General features: G+C 41.9%; 3 protein-coding genes across 4 annotated transcripts; 1 reads left to right on the top strand and 2 right to left on the bottom strand.

Moving 5' to 3' along the window:
• Positions 1-277: 277 nt before the first annotated feature.
• On the top strand, positions 278-5,542 carry cd74a (CD74 molecule, major histocompatibility complex, class II invariant chain a). Of its 2 annotated transcripts, none has more exons than XM_014199898.3 (9): positions 278-574; positions 1,360-1,529; positions 1,787-1,872; positions 2,109-2,165; positions 2,297-2,380; positions 4,007-4,085; positions 4,275-4,472; positions 4,675-4,728; positions 4,936-5,542. In XM_014199898.3, the coding sequence occupies exons 1-9, from the start codon at positions 489-491 to the stop codon at positions 4,941-4,943; spliced, it is 822 nt and encodes a 273-aa protein (XP_014055373.1). In that variant the 5' UTR covers positions 278-488; the 3' UTR covers positions 4,944-5,542. The 2 variants fall into 2 exon arrangements, with proteins under 2 accessions (XP_014055373.1, XP_014055372.1); XM_014199897.3 differs by having other exon boundaries at positions 1,784-1,872.
• Positions 5,543-13,238: 7,696 nt separating this feature from the next.
• Positions 13,239-15,970, bottom strand: slc35a4 (solute carrier family 35 member A4). The gene is given in 2 exon segments (NM_001140128.1): positions 13,239-15,646; positions 15,870-15,970. A coding segment is annotated over 1 exon segment (978 nt). The 5' UTR covers positions 14,843-15,646; positions 15,870-15,970; the 3' UTR covers positions 13,239-13,864.
• Positions 15,372-18,749, bottom strand: LOC123743108 (SLC35A4 upstream open reading frame protein-like). The gene is made up of 3 exons (XM_045718240.2): positions 18,406-18,749; positions 15,870-15,968; positions 15,372-15,646 (listed from the first exon to the last, which is right to left on the bottom strand). The coding sequence occupies exons 1-3, from the start codon at positions 18,418-18,420 to the stop codon at positions 15,449-15,451; spliced, it is 312 nt and encodes a 103-aa protein (XP_045574196.1). The 5' UTR covers positions 18,421-18,749; the 3' UTR covers positions 15,372-15,448.
• Positions 18,750-21,714: the final 2,965 nt, after the last annotated feature.

Here is a 21,714-nt window from a genome sequence, read left to right as displayed (position 1 = left end):
AAATAAATCTCATATAATTACTGGGACAGTTTAGGTACAGGGCTAGATAAACACTGGGGTATCCGTTTTAAATTTTGCACCCATTCCAGAATGAATTATGATCTGTATAGTAAAAGCGTTTCCTCTAAACCAATCAAATGGGATGTTAATTTTACATTTTAAATCTGAGGGATTTTCTAACAACTATTAATGCTATGAAAAGTTGAACTACTTTCTTTTCATCAGTTCAGATTTGTCTGCCTCCATCAACAAGTGATGCAGGACAGGTTGACCAATGACAGCTTAGAATAAACTCCTCGACAATGTAGTTGAACCTGCCCATTTTGACTGGGGACTTTCCATTTAATTCCAGGCAAGATCATCGTTCTATTCATTTCAACCCGATACTTTCTCCGAATAGATCCGTTCCTCATTTACTACACTGTTAAATCGTTGCGTTCGTCGGACCCAGACTAGTTTTGACTTGAGAGAACTTGGACGCGGAGAGAATGGAGGGGCAACAGCAACATGATGATGCGCTCCTCGAGCGCACAGGGAGCCAGGACGTGATCCTACCAATGACAGCTACAAGAGGGTGAGACACAATTACTGCAAAATCTATAAAGCATATTTAATTTGATTAGTATTACAAATTAAATATGTTTTATAGATGTTGCAGTTAAATCGGTAAACATTCATTTTGCCTATAGGGTCAGTGTTTCTTTATCTTCCAAATGAAGGTTCAAGTATGTATAAATTCAAATTATTGTATTATAATATCAAAAAGGATATATAAAATAATATTAGGAAAGTCCTTAAAAATTTGTAATATTTTATGTTAAAGGTTACAACTGGTAGGCCATGCAATTTTGAAATTACATCATTATTGAAAGTAGGCACAAATGATATTGAACATGCAATCATGACATTTGATTTCATGTATTTTTCTGAATTACATTCCCAACGTGTTGATTATAGTCATTGTTGAGGGAATATTCAAAAAAATTTGAGTTATCTGATTAGGGTGGCCTTCCCCATACTTTCGCTCTTTCCTGGTCAAAGCCTCTGCCTAGCAACTAGTGATGTCTCACAAACCTGCATTAATCATTGGCTCAGGAATGAGGAACAGAAAAAGGTTTCATATTTTAATTCTATAAGAACTGGTTTAGGATTAGCTTTTGACTCTGGACCAGGGCTTTAATTAGTTAGTTATTTTTTTGGAGGTGCACTGATCTCACATAAGAAACCAGGGCAAACCCCAAAATGTCAGAAATGCAATTATGGACATCCTCATACCAAAATGACATTGAAAATGTTTGATCCAGTCCCCATGAGTCAAGGTGTAATCTCTCTAAATCTCTCTTTCCCTCCCTCCTGTAGGGCTTCTAACAGCCGTCCGTTGAAGATAGCAGGGTTCACAGTGTTGGCCTGTCTTCTCCTGGCCGGCCAGGCCTTCACTGCCTACATGGTCTTCAACCAGAGGGGCCAGATCCACGACATGGAGAAGAGCAATGACAACATGCGCAAGCAGCTGAGAAACAGACCTCCAGGTAGGGGAGGAAGGGGAGGGAGGAGATGGAGGAACAAGGAGGGAAGGAGTGGTGTTGATGTAGATAGTGTTGGTGGTCAAAGGAGAGGGAAGTGAGATATACTTATTTAGGAAGAGAGACTGGGGGGACTTGATAGAAAAGAGGAATACAGGTACTGGGTTTATTCCTCTGAAGTTCAAAGTTCTGGAGGAGCTAGCTTTCTCCCAATTTGAAGTGTACACTCAATGGTCTCTGTCACCCCCCTTTTGCTCAAGCAGTAGCCCCTGTCCAGATGCACATGCCCATGCTCAACATGCCCCGGCTGATAGACTTCACTGATGAGGACAAAAAGACTCCCATGACGGTATGACTCCTGTTTCCCCATTGCTTCTTCATAAAGGCTTCTATAAACTGAGGAAAAGCGGTCACTAGATGGCAGCAACAAGCTCACTTCCATCTGTCAACTTGTGTTTAACTCCAGTGAAATTGCATTGTACATCTACCCCCTTAGGACTAAGCTCCCTCTTCCTGCTCTTTTGAAATAAAAATTTGAGTGTGATGAGTATTTATTTTCTGTTTGTCTCTCTGCTCTCCCATCAGAAATTGGAGGCCACTGCCATTGTGAGCCTAGAGAAGCAGGTGAAGGATCTGCTGCAGGTAAATTAATAAGTACATATTCGTTTATCCACTCTTTGCATTGAAGTCACCTCTACAAAAGACAGAGAAAGGTCAAATATTGACAATCGATTGATTGATTGATCAATCATTTGATTGTCTGTTTTTATTAGAACCCCCAGCTGCCCCAGTTCAACGAGACGTTCCTGGCCAACCTGCAGAGCCTGAAGAGACAGATGGAGGAGGCCGAGTGGAAGGTGAGACTGAATCTGTGTGTCCCAAATAGCAACCTATTCTCTCTTTAGTGCATTCCTTTTGACTAGGGCCATAAGGCTCCTGTTTACCGTTTGGGACTCACCCTGAGAACATACACTTATAATAGGCAGGACAAACATATTTCAACAATTTCACTTATATAATCAAAACCAATAAATGATAGCAAGTTTTTTTTGCCTCATTCAGTAGTTTGACCTAATTAAGTAGATTCACGTTGAAAAATAATGTGAAAATAATCATTTATATTCCTAAAGCATAAGTTGAAAATGATACTGTTGCTGCTTCCTGTTGTCATGGATTTTACATTTATAGCCCAGTATCAAGACATTGGTTTTAGATGTCCAAATTCATAATCAATATGCTGAAATAAGTTGAAGACAGTACAGAAAAATTACTCCCTACAGACACACTATTCACACTTGTGTTCAGAAAACTTGTATTCTGGTAAATTAGTACCTTTTAAACTTCTCAGGCACCAATATTTACCAGTTGGTCACTCTAGACTGGAATTGATTAGTACAAACCAAAGATATTTATCTGGTACAAGCAATTGAATTTCTAAGATGATGAATATAACCTTTCATACTAACACAACCAAACTGAGGTAAAAAGGATGTGTATTTCCTGTAATTCTTGTGTGGTGAAAACATTAGTTTGTTTAATGTACCGTAATTTCCGGACTATTGAGCGCACCTGAATATAAGCCGCACCCACTGAATTTTAAAAAAATTATTATTTTGAACATAAATAAGCTGCACATGTCTCTAAGCCGCAGGTGCCTACCGGTACATTGAAACAAATGAACTTTACACAGGCTTTAACGAAACACGGCTTGTAACAAAAATAAATAGGCTTTAACGAAACACGACTTGTAACAACAACAACAAATAAATTGCAGTAAGCTTTAGTTGTCTTTTTGCACTGAGTCAATTCCTAACGCTGCTGTTTCCAACGTCTTATCATCGACTCATTAAGACCAAGCTCCCGTGCAGCAGCTCTATTTCCTTTTCCAACAGCCAGATCAATCGCCTTCAACTTGAAAGCTGCATCATATGCATTTCTCCGTGTCTTTGCCATGATGAGGGTGACAAAATGACTACCGTAATCAGAATGATGGGAAGTTTGAGAGTTGCTCGATTTAATCTCGGCAATTTCATTGGTCTAATGAAAGCTTCATGCCGCCAATAAACTGAGCACGTCATTGAAAGTGGGAAAAATCCATATATTAGCTGCGTCATTGTTTAAGCCGCGAGGTTCAAAGCGTGGGAAAAAAGTTGCGGCTTATAGTCCGGAAATTACGGTACTAAGATGTTTTGTCTACCATAGGGAATTTAGGGTAATATAAAATATTTTGGTTTAAGATGATAGTTAATTAAGCATACTCATGGTTTTTTACATACATTTCTTACTACTTTAACCATAGAGAGAGTTGAACCACAATTTTTAACCACAATTTAATCAGGCGCTCTAGACTAGAGCTTACATAGTGACTGTGCAGCAGGCTGAATGTTTGGTCTCTCCTTATAATATCCCATGAATATACAGTATAGGACCCACACTTAGGCCTATCTTATTTGAACTTTAACCCCTGACTGTATTTTCTGCAGGGTTTTGAGGCTTGGACACGTAATTGGCTGCTCTTCCAGATGGCCCAGGAGAAGCCCCCTGCAACCACACCTCAGCCTGGTGAGTTTACCACAAACCCCCGCCATCACCACCACCCACCAACCTTCACACCACCTTATGAATGCACAACTTCCTCTGTCTTGTCTCTCTGTCTCTTATTTCATCCACGACCTGAACCAAGTATTGAATAAAAACTCACCTTTTCTCCTCTTTTCTTTCGTCTTTCCCTCTCTTCTGTCTGTTCCTCAGCCGCTGGCCTGCAGACCAAGTGTAACCTGGAGGCCTCCAAAGGCCGTAAGCTTGGTGCCTACCTCCCTCAGTGTGACGAGCAGGGCAACTACCTGCCCATGCAGTGCTGGCACGCCACTGGTTTCTGCTGGTGTGTGGACAAGGACGGCAAACCCATCGAGGGCACCAGCATCCGCGGCAGAGCCACCTGTGACAGATGTAGGAACTAGGCAGACAGTTATACAGCGTTAAGCGTTACTGACCTCCATGTCCATTCAATTGCTTTTCAGTGCATTCTGCAGTCTAAAACAAAGCCCATTTGCTCACTATTACACATGCCATGGTATATCTATGCAGTTGTATGTACATATAGATAGTGATGTGACTATTGTTGTCTCATGCTACTGTTTGTTCCCCGCAGTCCCCAGTCGGATGGCAGCTTTCCCCAGGATGATGCAGCTGAAGGAGTACAAGGGTGAGTGTTTTACAGCCAAACAGAAATAGAGGGAGAGAAATAAACTCAAAAACAGACAGAGAGGGATACAATACATAGACAACACTTTTGATTACATGGAATTAAAAGTGTTATCTGATTTTTGTTTTTACACTGTGTACTGTTCATCTGAATAAATTGCATGATGGTTTCGTACATATGGTTGATTCTATTCTCTATATTTTGCAGATGAGTAAAACCACAGCTCTAACAGGACACCAGATGGCCTGCTCTCTCCTCGTCTCAGTCAGATCGAAAAATGTTTTTTCCTTCTAATGACTATTTCACTCTTCCTCTATCATGATAAAGGTCAATTATCTGGAATACAAAACAATGAAATACTCTCTTTTGATTTATGGATAATAATTTTCTTTGGACAGTATAAATGCTATGAACATTATTAATAGCCTTTTTTTTGCTTCTGAACTCAACATAGCTATGTAAAGCATTTGAGATATAAATATAAGATGTGTGTTACATTTTAAACCATGCACAACACCCAGACTTTTCCATCCCCAAACCCTGACCCCACTCCTGTCAACTTTGACCCCTAGTCCCTTAACCTGGCCCTCCAATCATATCCATCTGATGGGGGCTAGCCCCACCCCGTTTCCCTATTCTGTCTCTCCACATAGACTGCCATAGGGCTTATTTGATCAGCTTCTGTCTAGAGTTTCTAACATAGATGTAATGTTTGAAACCTCTATAACCATGTCTTTGAAGCATGCTTTGACTTTTATGAATGTAGGGATAGGTGAACCGATAAAAATTAATAAAGTGCTATTTCCTACTAAAATGTGTTTTTTTGTGACTCTTATTGTACATTAACCTCTTTAGGACAGACTACTTAAACATACATGGTACCATTTGACTATTTCTTATTTCTGGGATAACATAGATTAATTTAACATAGAATCTACCCACCACAAAATAACAACTAGTGTAAAATTAATGACCATAACAAGACTGCAGATTAAGGGTTATGATATTGGTTAGGAGTAGGCTACAGTAGGATGAAATTAACTGTTGACACATTATCAGTTTTACTTTTGGGGGAGGGTAAACTGATCCTAGATCTGTGTGCAGAACATCTATACTAAGATGTTGGTTACTGAAGAACATTACTTTTTAAAGCACAACATTTTGGTGTAGGGTGGCATGCCTCTATGTATGATGATGATGGTAATACAACATGCTCCTTGGCAGAGGGAGTATAATTTTTGGTAAATTACATACGCTACATGACCAAAAGTATGTGGACACCTGCTCGTCGAACATCTCATTCCAAAATCATGGGCATTAATATGGAGTTGGTCCCCCCTTTGCTGCTATAACAACCTCCACTCTTCTGGGAAGACTTTCCATTAGATGTTTGAACTTTGCTGTGGAGACTTGCTTCCATTCAGCTAAGAGCATTAGTGAGGTTGGGCACTGATGTTGGGTGATTAGGCCTGGCTCACAGTCAGCGCTCCAATTCATCCCAAAGGTGTTCGATGGGGTTGAGGTCAGGGGTCTGTGCAGGCCAGTCAAGTTCTTCCACAACAATATCGACAAACCATTTCTGTGTGCACCTCACTTTGTGCGGGGGGCATTGTCATGCTGAAACAGGAAAGAGCCATCCCCAATTTGTTGCCACAAAGTTATTCCTCCTCCACCAAACTTTACAGTTGGCACTATGCATCCAGGCAGGTAGCGTTCTCCTGACATCCACCAAACCCAGATTTGTCCGTCAGACTGCCAGATGGTGAAGCGTGATTCATCACTAGAGAACGCATTTTCAATACTCCAGAGTCCAATGGCGGCAAGCTTTACACCACTACAGCCGACGCTTGGCATTGTGCATGGTGACCTTAGGCTTGTGTGAGGCTGCTCGGCCATGGAAACCCATTTCATGAAGCTCCCGACGAACAGTTCTTGTGCTGATGTTGCTTCCAGAGGCAGTTTGGAACTCGGTAGTGTTGCAACCGCGGACAGACGATTTTAACTCGCTTCAGAACTCGGCGGTCCCGTTCTGTGATCTTGTGTGACCTACCACTTCGCGGCTGAGATGTTGTTGCTCCTAGACGTTTTCACTTCACAATAACAGCACTTACAGTTGACCGGGGCAGCTCTAGCAGGGTAGAAATTTGACGAACTGACTTGTTGAAAAAGTGACAAATGTCACTGAGCTCTTCAGTAAGGCCATTGTTTGTCTATGGAGATTGCATGACTGTGTGCTCGATTTTATACACCTGTCACCACCGGGTGTGGCTGAAATAGCCGAATCCAGTAATTTGAATGGGTGTCCACATACTTTTGTATAAATAGTGTATTGTCATTCAAGGTGCTTTATTCTATTCTCCAGTGCTGATGGGGCATAATATGGAAGGTGAATAGAGCTAGCTAACATTGGACCTTTTGGTTAGCTCCCAGCACTGTGGCATCGTTGGAACGTTGTACATTGTTGTTTAATAACTAGCTAACGTTAGCTGGCTGGCTCGTTAGCTAATGTTACGTGATGTGTGTACAACACCCATTGAATATGGCCGGTGTCTGCAGAAAAGCGTAATGAAATTGTTGCCAACAGAGCTGGTTAGGCTATTTTCATGTTATCCAGAGGTAAACAAATCATCGGCCAGAGCTTCTTGTGTGCACTTCAAGAGCGAAACGAGATGGGTGAGGCTAAAGCTTAAGAGGGTGTGAACGATGCTGAATGGGTGTAGACAAAGAGCTCTTCGTTAGATACCAAAACATTCAAAGGCGATTTTCTCAAAAGTGAGTTTACAAGTTGATCAACTTTCAAAGCAGAATTACTTTCCCATTGTTCCTCAAATGCAGTGTATCTATGATATACCATTTCGTAGCTCTGAGTCTCTACTTTTATGCAATGTATAAAAAAACACCATTTCACATTTTGCCACATAAGACCGAATCCAGGTGGTGAATCACATCCAGTGTTGCCAACTCCTCAGTAAGGAAAGTAGCTATTGGCTGTCCTAAAAGTCGCTAAATGACATCATCACCTAATTTGCATAATTGGCCATGTGCATGTAATTATGATGGACGCTGTAGGAGAGAGGAATAAAAAACACCCTAAATATGTTTAGATCTACAAATGAACTTTCTTCTGTCGATTCTTGTTTTTTAATGTCACAATTCCAACCCTCCTCCGTTATCCGGGCTTGGGACCGGCAAAAGTGACCAAAAAATACACTCTGGCGGAGTTACTTAGTTTTTTATTTTATTTGTTATTTTATTTTTTTGTTTAGTTTTCTTAATTTGGTTTGGTTTTTAACCTTAGGAGCCTACAACATGTCACAGTAAAACATGAAAATGTTTAACCATAACCATAAAATTAAATTTTTTAAAAATGTATACAATCTACATTAACAATCCAAATTGACCAAAAAGAGATAATAGAAAAAAAACTGTCAATGTGAGAAAATTAGGGTAACTAGTCTGGCCCTAATTCAGGTTAATTGTTTTTTAAAAACGTAAGCCAGGGCGGGGTCAGCCCGCGGTGGCTTCCCGCATGCGCGATTAATTTGCAGTCTGGACGCGGAGGGGTGAACATCTCCTGCTCTGACTGCAGCTAGGAGGGACTGCTATGCGAGGACTGGGCTGCCTGTGAGTGCTTTTGGACGGGCCGCTGCTCGTTGAAAAGAGTAAGAACGATACATGCTTTCACGTCAGAGTCTCCAATAACAACAGAAAAAGTTGCTAGATTTGTCGCTAGTCGCTTTTTGAAAATGTGTCGCTAGACGGGTCTGAATACTCGCTAAATAAGTTGGCAACACTGACACATCCTTCATTTCAGGTGAAAGCGGACCTTCATTAAAATGGAAGTTTTACTATCCCTTTTACTAAAGCAGAATATGGAATGTTAAAGAGTGGGGTTGACTTTTCAAGATATTAAAATATGTTTCAGGACTTACTGCAGACATGCAACTACAACAATCAAGAGGGTGGGTAAAGAATTTAAAGATTTTGCCTTAAATTGGTCACTTATTTCTCTCACTTCAACATAAGGGATTCATTAACTAGTGACACAGTGACAGTAATGAAGTTCAATAGCCAACTATCACCTAATACCCCCATTTTATTATTATACCAATCTGCAATACACAGTTTTTTTCAGTGATTACAGTCATAATAAAATAAATCTAAACATTCAGTTCAGACTGCTATGAGTTTGTATTTTTACAGAGACAACCATACTAGGCTAGAGAATAGACAACTTCTTTATTGGAAAAGTCTATCTGAGGGTAACCTCTGTTTTGAACTCATACCCGCATCCTGAGTAACTGTACACCCCTTGACCAGTGAAAATGGAGTCTGGGACATAAATATTTCAGGCCAGTGTAATCAAACCCAAATGAACTCGCAACACTCTGGATGGCATGGCTTCAGACTGCTTTCTCTGAGGACATGAACACACCTGTAAGTACCTCACTACTTACTGTCCAATGTATGTGTGTCATGAGACTTGTTATAAAGGGTAAATTAGTGTTATTGATCAATCTCTTTCATAAATGTTGTGGTTAATGTGGACGATGGTGTCCTCAGGTAACCGAGCATGAGATCCGGGACAGTATTCAGGAGATTCGAACAAAAATTATGTCACAAGGGGACCATCGAGAGGAGGATGTCCATAGGCTGGCAGAACTAACCCAGAATCTAAAGGTGAGATACAGTCTATTTCCTGTAGAGAACAGCATATCTAGCTGTATCTGAAGCAACAAATAAACTATGCCTCAATCTCTGCAATGAGTATTTAGAGTTGTGTTGATTTGGCAGGGACTGCATTCACCACAGACCCTAATACATATTGGTAATAGTGACCATAACACTGACCACAACACGGACCACAGTGTGACCATAGAGAGAAGGAAAGACCTGCAGGACCAGCTGAGACAGGAGGTGGACGAACACATCCAAGGTAGTGTGTATGCAATGTGAGGACTGTAATAAGTACACAAGCATGCTGTAGGGAGCTGTAGTTGTAAATATACTAGGGTGAGCTATAGTTCTAAATATGACCACCAAAATACACTAGATGAAACCTGCATGATTAGTGTTCGAAATCCCGTTTTCCCTCATAAGTATTTGAAGTCGCTGTGATAGGACAACCACTACGCTAGTCTCAGTGGAGGCTGGTGGGAGGAGCTATAGGAGGACGGGCTCATTGTAATGGCTGGAATGAAATAAATGGAACGGAGTCAAACATGGTTTCCATATGTTTGATACCGTTCCATTAATTCCATTCTAACCATTACAATGAGCCTGTCCTCCTATAACTCCTCCCATCAGCCTCCACTGGCTAGTCTACATCATTCACCATCCATCTGGGGTCAAAGCACAAAAGGACCAATATACAATCAGTTTCCCTTTGTAAGCTATGCTTTTAATGAAAGTAATGAAATAATAACAATTAAAATAATAAGAGTGTGGGGTAGGTTCAGGGGTGTGTTGGGTAGATAGGGGTGGGGTATCAGGGGCTCTTGTTTGTGTTAAATTTAGGAGAGGTGTATGGTGGGATTGGGTAATAAGGGGGGTGGTTTAGGGGGCTTTTTTTATTTATAGGAGGGGTGTATAGGTATGGGGGGGGTGGGGTTTCCTCACTCTGTCCAGTGTCTGTGTAATTTTCCCCATCTTAATCTTTTATTTTTATTGGCCAGTCTGAGATATGGCTTTTTCTTTGCAACTCTGCCTAGAAGGCCAGCATCCCGGAGTCGCATCTTCACTGTTGACGTTGAGACTGGTGTTTTGCGGGTACTATTTAATGAAGATGCCAGTTGAGGACTTGTAAGGCATCTGTTTCTCAAACTAGACACTCTAATGTACTTGTCCTCTTGCTCAGTTGTGCACTGGGGCCTCCAACTCCTCTTTCTATTCTGGTTAGAGCCAATTTCCACTGTTCTGTGAAGGGAGTAGTACACATTGTTGTATGAGATCTTCAGATTCTTGGCAATTTCTCACATGGAATACCCTTCATTTCTCAGATCAAGAATAGACTGATGAGTTTCAGAAGAAAGTCTGTTTCTGGCCATTTTAAGCCTGTAATCGAACCCACAAATGCTGGTGCTCCAGATACTCGGGCCGACTCTTTTCTCTGTAAATATCAATGATGTCGCTCTTGCTGCTGGTGATTTTCTGATCCACCTCTACGCATTCTGTATACATCTGGCCCTTCTTTGGACACTGTGTTAACAAACCTCCAAACGAGCTTCAATGCCATACAACACTCCTTCCGTGGCCTCCAACTGCTTTTAAATGCTAGTAAAACTAAATGCATGCTCTTCAACCGATTGCTGCCCGCACCCGCCCACACGACTAGCATCACTACTCTGGACGGTTCTGACTAAGAATATGTGAACAACTACAAATACCTACTGTAGGTGTCTGGTTAGACTGTAAACTCTCCTTCCAGACTCACATTAAGCATCTCCAATCCAAAATTAAATCTAGAATCGGCTTCCTATTTCGCAACAAAGCCTCCTTAACTCATGCTGCCAAACATACCCTCGTAAAACTGACTTTCCTACCGATCCTTGACTTCGGCGATGTCATTTACAAAATAGCCTCCAACACGATATAACCATCCCACCTCTGCATATTTTACTGTGAAGAGACAGAATAATTAGATCAGGAATGGCTGACAAATTGCAACATTTACTTGGAACTCTGTAAATAGCACTGCTGGGTGATTTGAAAAGTCATAGTCAATTGATCAATAATATAATAATACTCTTAGAAAATGTGTTTCTTTTCATTTACAATCTCTAGAAACTCTGACAATAGAAAGCTCCAGAACTTTTGTGAAACATCACAGTACATTAGAAAAATACTGTATATGTCAGCTATAAATCAAAAGTAGATGGTCTTCAGAGATAGATGGGAGGGGTTGAGGGTAGCTGAAGGCTAGGACTAAAAACAAACAAAATATTACTAATATAAAATATACTGTCCTTCAAATGTATGTAATATAATAATGGAAAATATACATAATAAATCTAAATGTATTTTAGATTCTTCAAAGTAGCCACCCTTTGCCTTAATTACAGCTTTGCACGCTCTTGGCATTCTCTCATAATGAACAGCCATTGAACCTACACTATTCCAGCTTTGCTCAGGATTTGTACCCGATTCATCTAATCTTCTCAATTGATGATTGTGATCCATTATATCGGGTGTTAGGCCTACAGAATAGAATAGTGTAGAGATCAGAGGCCTATGTCGCTATGAACAGTGAATCCCAAGAACTGTGTGTCTTTCCTTTTTCACAGAGGGGAGAGTAAGTGTGGAGAGGATGCAGGAGAAAGTGGGTACGATCCAGCAGCTAAAGGAAGCCCTGAGAGAGGAGGAGAAACAGGAGAGCAGTGAGAAATCTGGCCACTCAGAACAGGTACCAGGAATACTCTACTGTTCTGTGAGGTTGAGAAGAACAAAGTGATCTGTCCCTAATGTAAAATATCTTCCTCCTTTGACAACTTGAGGACTGGTACCAGGTGGAGTACAACAGAGCACAGGAGCGGAGGAGGAAGATCAAAGAGGATCATGGGAGAATGATACAGGAGGAGGTGGAGAAGATGGAAAGAGAGCTGGGGCAGGAGCAGGTGACTAACACTTGAGATTGATTTAATCATGATATTCCTCACATCTTAGACACTCAAACTGTCAAATGTCCTGCCTCCATAAATCTATCCCTATGGTCAGACTGATGGCCCCCAGAGGGAGCTGTTGGTCCTGGGCAGAGAGAGACAGGTCCTGATTCTACAGATGGAGGCCCTGCACACTGAGGCCTTGGAGGCTGAGAGAGACCTGGAGACACAGTACCACAGACACCAGCATGAGCTGCACTCTCTTAGGGAGGAGAGTCTGCAGGTACGGCCCTTACCTGCACTGCCATTGTTTGAACCAACCCTGCCTATCTTACCCATTTTTTGCCAGTGTCACACCTTTCACCACCATACCAAGCTCTGTCTCCCCACCCTCAATCCCGTATCAGGTGTTCAGGGTTTTCCGCCAGGTGAGTGAGGAGCAGAGGAGGGTGTCAGAGGGCAGGTACAGGACTCTCCTGCTGGAGGCCATACAGGATGCAGTCTACCTGTCTTCTCAGAACCAACAGCTACAGGCAGACAACAAACAGCTCCGCAAAGGTGAGTTACACACCTGGATAACACTTGTATAATATTAACTATAACATATTTCTGTCTCAGTATAGGCAGTTAAGATCCTACTTTGAGAAAAACTGATTTTACATCACTTGAAATAATGGTGTATTTCATTGCTATTGCATACCTTGATTTATTGGTTTTAAACCTAGTTCATCAATAAATCAGATTCTCTCTTTCTCTTCTTCCTCCATAGCATTGGCAGAGCTAAAGGACATTCTGTGTGTGCAGGGTGACCTCAAGGGACAAAGAGTATCCCAGTAACAGTGAGAGGATGGGGAAATGTTTCTCATGAATTTATGGCATTTTATTTCTGGTAAGAAATAAGAGAAACAAACATTGAAATATTTATCTTTAATATATAGTATTGCATAAACACTTTCTGTACTATACGTCTTGACATTGGTAGAGGTAATGACAAATGCTAATAAAATGATCATACTGACAATCATAGCACCACTCTTAAGAAGTGTTGGGTGACAATGTAGAAATAACGGAGACGTATTACTCAAATCCAACTACCCATGACATATTGAAGAAAAGGCTTGAATGAATATGGAGGAATTTGATTGACCTGGAAATCAAAGGCAAGTGAAAAGTAGGCGATACATTATGCATAACAGATAAAACAGTGACGGTGTGACGAAGGGCTCTGTAACTCTCAGCTGAAGTGCAGCTTCTATTACATAATCGACAATCAAATTAGAAACTTCAAATAACTCAAACTAAATGGACCATTTGGGACATGAGATGAAAAATACTGGATCTGAATCACTAAAATAAAAACGCATTTCAAAAGGGAAAAGAACACTCCAACCAAAAAAACATTCCAACCTTAATGTCAATCAATGTCAACGCATCATATGGTAAAAAGTGTTGCCAGAGATTGTGGTGGGGTGGTGGATTGGGAGTCAGTTAGCAGGGGTCCACTGTACCCAATACAGGTAGGTTTAGGCAGAGTTCTGCTAACTGTAGTACAGATAGGTTGCCAGGCCAATCATAGAGGTGGGTAACAGGAAGATGGGGGTGAGCTGCAGGCCCAGTAGGGCCCAGGAGAGCAGAGCATTGACCAGCATAGAGCAAGAGATGACAAACAGCCTGGTGATGCCGCTGCCATGCTTCAGCACTACTGACATCAGCAGCCCGTTTGCTGCCTGCCCAACCACAATGGCCCACACCACCCCTGAGTAACCCTCCAGGAAACCCTGTTCTCCCCCCATGCTTAAGAGGTAGGAGACCAAGTTGATGGCCAATCCGAACACGTACAGGTACAGGTTCTGCAGGCTTAGGGGTAGTCGCTGGCTCTTCAGCACCCGCTCTGTGTAGACGGCCGCCAGCCCTGAGATGAAGCAGTAAACCAGCACTAGAACAAGGCCCCAGGCTGTGATGTGAAGCCTGGAACTTGCCTGGTCCTCAGTTTGCCCTGGATACTCCAGATCCAGACTGCTGTAGCTGTGACACACCCCGGCCCCCATGAGGATCCCCAGGGCCAGCCACTGGGCGGACCGCAGCCTCTTCCCCAGGCAGGAGGAGTAGAGCAGGGCCGTGGAGGCGATCTTCAGGTTGCTGAGGACCTGGAAGGAGCTGGGGTCCATGTAGATCTGCATGAAGACCACCAGGTTGTTGTTGAAGGCATAGAGTGCAGCTGGGACTGCATAGGGGGCCACGAGGGCCAGGGACAGGGGGGCACGCAGGGCAGACAGGTCCCTAGTCAGGAGCAGAGTGGCTAGGGACACCAAAAGCTTGGTTAGCTCTATCAGAAGCACACAGGAGGAGGAGCTAAAGGGAACCCGCCCACCCACCTTGGTGAGGGCTATTAGGGGGGCATGGGAGCCATAGATCAGGACCATCAGTCCTAGGAGTCCACCCCACTGGACCCTCTTCCTCCACCACGTCCTGTGACGGGATGGGGACTTGGACCCCACGGCATGGATCACAATCATTCTCAATACTGCATGTTATGAACCCCCCCGGGGAATAAAAGTACAAACACCCTCTAAATGGGCAACACAATTATTTTTTAAATCCCCTAAATTAGGCTAGATCTATTAAACCATAACATAATATTCTCAAGATATGTTCATATTCTAAGCTGATAAAAGTTGTTTGTGATTACAAAACATGAAAGCACCACTGTCTTGCTGTTAACAACCTTGATTCAAAATCAATTAGATGGCTACTGTACGAGGCAACTTTACTAAGGCAAGCAGTCAAATATCCCTGCAATGTAACCTTACACTCAAAGTACAGAACCTTATCACCTTTTACACACTTTATAATCTGATTCACAGTGATCAGCAGAGAGAATAGCAGATGTTCCCAGGGCACTGAATGTAGATTATATACCCTTTAAACAAAACCCAAAACAAACCCAGGCTTTCACACTGGACTCCCAACGGACACGTCAACACCCAGTTAAATCCAAACTTTCTTTGTGCTGTATACACAATAGAGGTTTGAGCCTCTGAAAAGGGAGCATCTACAGAAGTGGTGGTTGTGTCCTTGACCTTTGGCAGTTAGAAGATGAAGCCTAGACCTGGTTCTTCCCATTACTTTGGTCCTTTTCTAAACAAACTCATATAGTCTTTCAGAGTGCTTTCAATGTTGGGCACCTGATAGTTCTGAGCAGCATAGATGCCTGTGAATGTTCCTAGTAGCACTCCTATGATAGCTGAGGAGCGGAGCTTGGCCACCACGTACCCAGCCAGGAACCCCTTCAAAAAGGGAGATGCCAGCACAGAGCCCCCCTGGGAGAGAACAGGAAACACCAGTCAGGACAAAGCAGGCACACAATAAATAGAATATATGGCATGCTTTTATGACTCTCGTTTAAAAAGCAATCATTAGTTGATTCTTCTATTATACTATTACTGTTTCAGGACTGACTTGAGGTTCATGGTTTGTCTGCTGTCCTGTTTCATAAGGTGACATTTCACCTACTTTCTAACATTGGATAACAACATACTGTACCTGTGGAATTCCTGCTGCAAATTCGGTCTCCACACGTTTCTGGATATCTTCCAGTTGATTCTTGAGCTGGTTGAGATCCTTCATCTGCTTGAAAGGATCCTAGAACAAATGCAAGTAAGTTACACTGACTGGCAAACACTTCCTGAAGCGCCTGTCAATTTCTGTCATTGCCCGTCAGTTAATGCATTATATTGTCTATGCATTCTATTCAGTTTATGCATGCGTATGACAGTGACCAGGGCTGTGTTCATTATTCTGATTATGTTAGAAAACGTTTTGTAACAGAACTGTTTACTCCAAATGGAAAACATTTTACAACAAAAACGAGAGCTTCTATTGGACAAATTCAGGTAGGTCCCTCCCTGTTTAGTTCCATTTGCTCCGTTTGGTTCTTAAACTTCTTCGATGGGGTTTAACGACAGGATTTCACCGATAGGAGTTCTTGCACGGCCTTGTCTATGAAATCACGAAGACCCAAAAAGCGTTCAGCTGCATTCACAATGATTACAATTTTCTTAGACTTCTTCTCCACTTGTGCTGTAGTTTATGACCATTGCAATAAATAATACAAAGTCCACCTTAACATGTAGCATTTCACTATTCCTCGATTGATGAGAAACCTTAACTGGTTGTTGTGTCTCTACTACCACAGTTTCTTCGCCCGCCACTCGTTCCTTCCAAATATTTTCACCGCCTCCAGATAGGAGACACGCTGGACACTCCTTACTGTTGCCACCTCATTCTCCTTCCCTCTGACAGGGTCACTCCAGCAGAGTCCTACTACTGGAGGTTTTTAATTGTAGGCGTGAAGATATTTCGACATCACGTCTCGACAATAATAGGCTACACTGATAACTCATGCTTGGCTCGCAAATGTATATATAGATCTCCCCATAATATTTAAATTGAGGAAGTGTGATCATAATCATTATTTTAGCGATCCAGCCATGGTAGACGTCCTTCCTAATAACAATGCCCCCCCGTTATGATGATAGGAACTGCTGAACCGTATTTGCAGATGACTGTTTATGGATGAGAAAGTTGAAACTTGCCATTTTCAAAAAGTTTAGCTGGGATGCTGCTTTGTGATCTATTACCTAAAACAGGACTTCCAACCATGTTCGTGGAGCGCTACCATCCTGTAGGTTTTCACTCCAACCCTAATCTAGCATATCTGATTCAATAATTAGCTGGTTGATAACCTGAATCAGGTTAGCTACAACTGGGGTTGGAACAAAAACCTACAGGAAGGAAGATAGCTCTCCAGGAACAAGGTTGGAGAGCCCTGACCTAGGACATCAACAGCCAGCCAGGGTTTCATTAAATACGCTATAGGCAATACTTGGTTTGCACATTTAGGCCTAATTAAACTAATGCATTTGGCTTTGTTCAACTTCAATTCACTGGTACTATGAAGACTAACTTAGCCATACTGTAGGTGAATTTACGAGGCATTGCTAGATACAGATTACCGGTTCTGACTGTCTCTCTGCCTGCCCCGATCCTCTTTCTCTTCACTATGAAAAACGCTAGTGTGTGTTTGGTCTTCGGTCTGTTGAGTGTAAAATAGCTCAGCCTACTCATTGATAGGCCCTAATTTTGTGAATTTACATAAGACATTGCAAGCCACGGAATTGCGAAATACAGCATTGCGATAGCCTATAGCCTACATTTTTTTATTACCGATGTACAGTTCTGACTGCCTTCCTGGTGGCCGACATTTTAATTTATTTAACCCTTATTTTACCAGGTAAATTAACTTAACACAGGATCATTTATAGCAACGACCTGGGGAATAGTTACAGGGAAGAAGAGGGGGGGACGAATGAGCCAATTTGACGCTGGGGATGATTAGGGGGCCATAATAGTATGAGGGCCGGATTGGGAATGTAGCCAGCGAGAGTGTGTTCTAGAAGTAGACTACGCAAAATAGTTTCCTCCCCTGCAAAAATACTGACGTTCATGAAGATTGACAACCAGAAATGGGAGTTGACGCGCCAATAGTCTACTCCCCACCACTACTTGATAGGCGCCCTGCTACGAAAATCCATACTGGAAACATTCCACCGGTATCTTTGAGTCTTAAAAACACGCTTCTTATGCTCCGCAGACACACACAAAATCTAAACACCACTTCTTGTGACTGTCACCCACATTTTCCTCGAGAGGTTAAACGGATTTCCAAAGTTAGCATTGATCCAAAACCCTCACTCCGACCTAAAAACAAGTCTAGTAGTTTACAGCACAGTTTTGCCACTGCAACCCATTCATTCTCACTTTCTGTACGATTAGTTTCATCCGACTCACTAGCTGCAGTCTCAAACAAAACCTGTTTTTCCGCCATCTTCTCCTTGCTTCTTAAACCGTTTCCGTAATGAATAACGTTACACGTCCCCAGACATAACTTACCAACACACCGTGCCTATCTGATTTTAAGTTAAAGCTAGTTGGTTTATGACTAGATCACGCTACTCTTAAATAGCTCGTTTTCTGACAAGACACTTAAAAAAGATTGAAGGCAAAAAACAGTACTCACCTTGTCACCCGCCATTTTTGTTTAAGTGAATGCTCTGTGATATACTCGTATGCCTAGGATGCACCGCCACTTCAGAACGATTACTTTTGCCTGGAACACTATTTGCTTGTGGGCAAAGTTGCACTGATCGCAAGTCAGCGAGCTGTTTCACCTCTCAACCATCGAGGCTGGATATGGTTAGGGGACACTGATCCTAGATCTGTGCGTATGGACATTTGAAAATTGTAGTTGCTGTCAATCCTCTGTAGTATGCTTGGAATAAATTCAGATATTGTTCCCGTGCTATCATTTCCTGGGTATGTGTCGTAAATGATTTTACCCCACATGCACTATCGGGGATAGATTGCTGTGTTATCTAGACTAGTGGAAACCGTAGTTTCTTCTTCTATGATGTAATGGCGGTCCGCAAACCAACGTTAAAGGTACATGCCGCCACCGACTGTGCTGAAGTGTGTGTGGTCAATCACGGTTTACAAGATTTCTAAATCCTCCTAACTCAGTACTTCTGAGAAAAAGAAAAAAAAGAGCCCTACTAACTTCTAATTGACCCTACCCCATCCACCAAATCCCTTCTAAACCCGTCCAACCTCAATAACCCCACACTTCAATCTTTCCCTCTCTTCAACATGCTCCACCGTTTCATCGACCATACACTCCAGACACAAACCATTAACATGCTTGCCAACCAGATGTTGTGACGAGTTCAATGTACAATGTCCTAAGTGCAATCGGGCAAACACCACCTCTTCCTTCCTAATCTGACCTTTGACTCTTGGTCCACCAACCTTTCTTTGGAAGGCATATAGATGCTGGCCCTTGGGCTCAGTCCCATCACTTCTGCCACACATCTATCAAAATGTCTCTGATCTTACATTTGGCCTCACCTCTACCCAGTGGAACATTAATATCAATTATATCTCATTTCAAAAATATTTTAGCTAACTGGTCTACAATTTCATTCCCTTCCACACCTGGATGTGCTTGGACCCAGCAGAATCTCATTAATACACCCATTCTCTCAATTCTCCATAACAACATTAATACCTTCAATAGTAGGTCACTCCTATTAGATTTACCAGATGATAAACTATTCAATACAGACAGAGAATCTGAGCATACTATAATTCTAACACGTTGTACGTACTCCACCTAGTGGAGGGCAACTATTATCGCCAACAGCTCCACTTGTGGCGGCAGGTAGCCTAGTGGTTAGAGCATTAGGCCAGTAGAATCATTCACCTGGTAACTCTAAAGAACTTATCCTCTGCAACAGAGGTAACTATGGGTCTTCCTTTCCTGTGGCGGTGCTCATGAGAGCCAGTTTCATCATAGCCCTTAATGGTTTTTGCGACTGCACTTGAAGAAACTTTCAAAGTTCTTGACATTTTCCGGATTGACTGCTCTTCATGTCTTAAAATAATGATTGACTGTCATTTCACTTTGCTTATTTGAGCTGTTCTTGCCATAATATGGACTTGGGTCTTTTACCAAATAGGGCTATCTTCTGAATACCACCCCTACCTTGTCACAACACAACTGATTGGCTCAAACACATTAAGAAGGAAAGAAATTCCACAAATTAACTTTTATCAAGGCACACCTGTTAATTGAAACGCATTCCATGACTACCTCATGAAGCTGGTTGAGAGAATGCCAAGAGTGTGCAAAGCTGTCATCAAGGCAAAGGGTGGCTACTTTGAAGAATCTCAAATATAAAATATATTTTGATTTGTTTAACACTTTTTTGGTTACTACACGATTCCATGTGTTATTTCATAGTTTTGATGTCTTTACTATTATTCTACAATGTAGAAAATAGTAAAAATAAAGAAATACCCTTGAATGAGTAGGTGTGTCCAAACTTTGGACTGGTACTGTAAGTATTCAGACCCTTTGCTATGAGACACGACGTTGAGTTCAAGTGCATTCTGTTTCCATTGAACATCCTTGGGATGTTTCTACAACTTGATTGGTAAATTCAATTGATTGGACATGATTTGGAAAGGCACACATCTGTATATATATATATATATAGGGTCCCACATTTGACAGTGCATGTCAGAGCTAAAACCAAGCCATGGGGTCGAAGTAATTGTTCATGGAGCGCCGTTTGGGTCTTTGCGTATCAAAAAAAGATACACGACAAATAACACAGTGCTATTATGGAATGTTGTGTTATGAATTTGTACGTGCAAGCCAAGCGCCACCACTACTATGAGTAGCACTGTCAAAGCTGTACAAAAAAGTCTGCAAACACCGGCCACGAACGATGTGTTTACAATACTGCGTTGGTAATAAAGCATTATTTGTTGGACCGCTTCTGGGGTAACGTTAGCCAGCTAGCTTTAGCTTGGTACCAATACAACCAGGCTGAAAACAATGGCCAGTAGAAACTGCAGTCATTTTCATTATTCTTAGCAATGATTTAGGAATCCTTGTCAGTAAGTATTAGCTAGGTAGCCACTTGTTGTTCGACTATTGAAATTGAACTAAAGTTCAGGAAAATAAATAGATAGCCAGCTACTTAAACCCTGTTGCCCAAAGCTAACGTTATAAGCAGCCGTCTAAGCTTCATCTGGTTAGTGAGACTCCACCGGACAGGGTTATGTGTTGTGAAGCTAGCCACAAAAAGGATTAGGCCCAATAGTTGAATTTCGGGTTGCCTTCAAAATAAAATAACCTCTTTGAAAGTGATACAGAAGGTTACGATTGGTGGAATCATGCCATATTTAGACTAGATAATGTTAAACAAGGTTGGAATGTGAAGCAAAGAAATGGGGTATCAGTCTACTCGGTGACACCCACAGAACACAACTGTGAAGAGTTTACACAAATATTAGCATTGTAGCTCTTATTGCGGGACTGTGACTGTGTGAAATCACCTCCCCAGTGAGCCTATTGTGTGTATTGACACTGGTATTGCGGTGTACAGCTTTACCTAAGGATTGGGGATCAATGAAATGCGGTTTCAGTCTACTCAATACCTAAGCTATTTTTTTCCCCCCAACGTCCTCCTCATTGTTATCAGACTCCAAAACATCCACGCAGTATTGTTTTTTCTCAGGAATAGTGTTCAATACACATAGGTTGACAATAAATGTGTCTCAATTCCCAGTTGTTTCAGAGTCCCGCAATAAGAGCTATGACGCTATTGTTCTCTGGGTGTCACTGAGTAGACTGATACCCCATGTCATTGATCCAATCCATAGGTAAAGCTGTACAGTGAAATAAGTATGCCCCCAATGCAATTCTAAAAAAAGAACTTCCTACAAAAAAACAACTTCCTACAAGAACTTCCTACAATACAAC

The sequence above is a fragment of the Salmo salar genome, chromosome 05 (genome assembly GCF_965601325.2).
Source record: "Salmo salar chromosome 05, fSalSal1, whole genome shotgun sequence".
NCBI classification, from domain to species: domain Eukaryota; kingdom Metazoa; phylum Chordata; class Actinopteri; order Salmoniformes; family Salmonidae; genus Salmo; species Salmo salar.
This window is presented reverse-complemented; position numbering and strand designations above follow the sequence as displayed.

Excerpts from the sequence above, each read along its gene's own strand:
- cd74a (XM_014199897.3), top strand. The coding sequence starts at position 489 with ATGGAGGGGCAACAGCAACATGATGATGCGCTCCTCGAGCGCACAGGG. Across the intron at positions 1,530-1,783 it reads GCTGAGAAACAGACCTCCAG|CAGTAGCCCCTGTCCAGATG; the intron begins GTAGGGGAGGAA and ends CTTTTGCTCAAG. Across the intron at positions 4,086-4,274 it reads TGCAACCACACCTCAGCCTG|CCGCTGGCCTGCAGACCAAG; the intron begins GTGAGTTTACCA and ends TCTGTTCCTCAG.
- LOC123743108 (XM_045718240.2), bottom strand. Across the intron at positions 15,647-15,869 it reads TTGCAGCAGGAATTCCACAG|GGGGGCTCTGTGCTGGCATC; the intron begins GTACAGTATGTT and ends GTTCTCTCCCAG.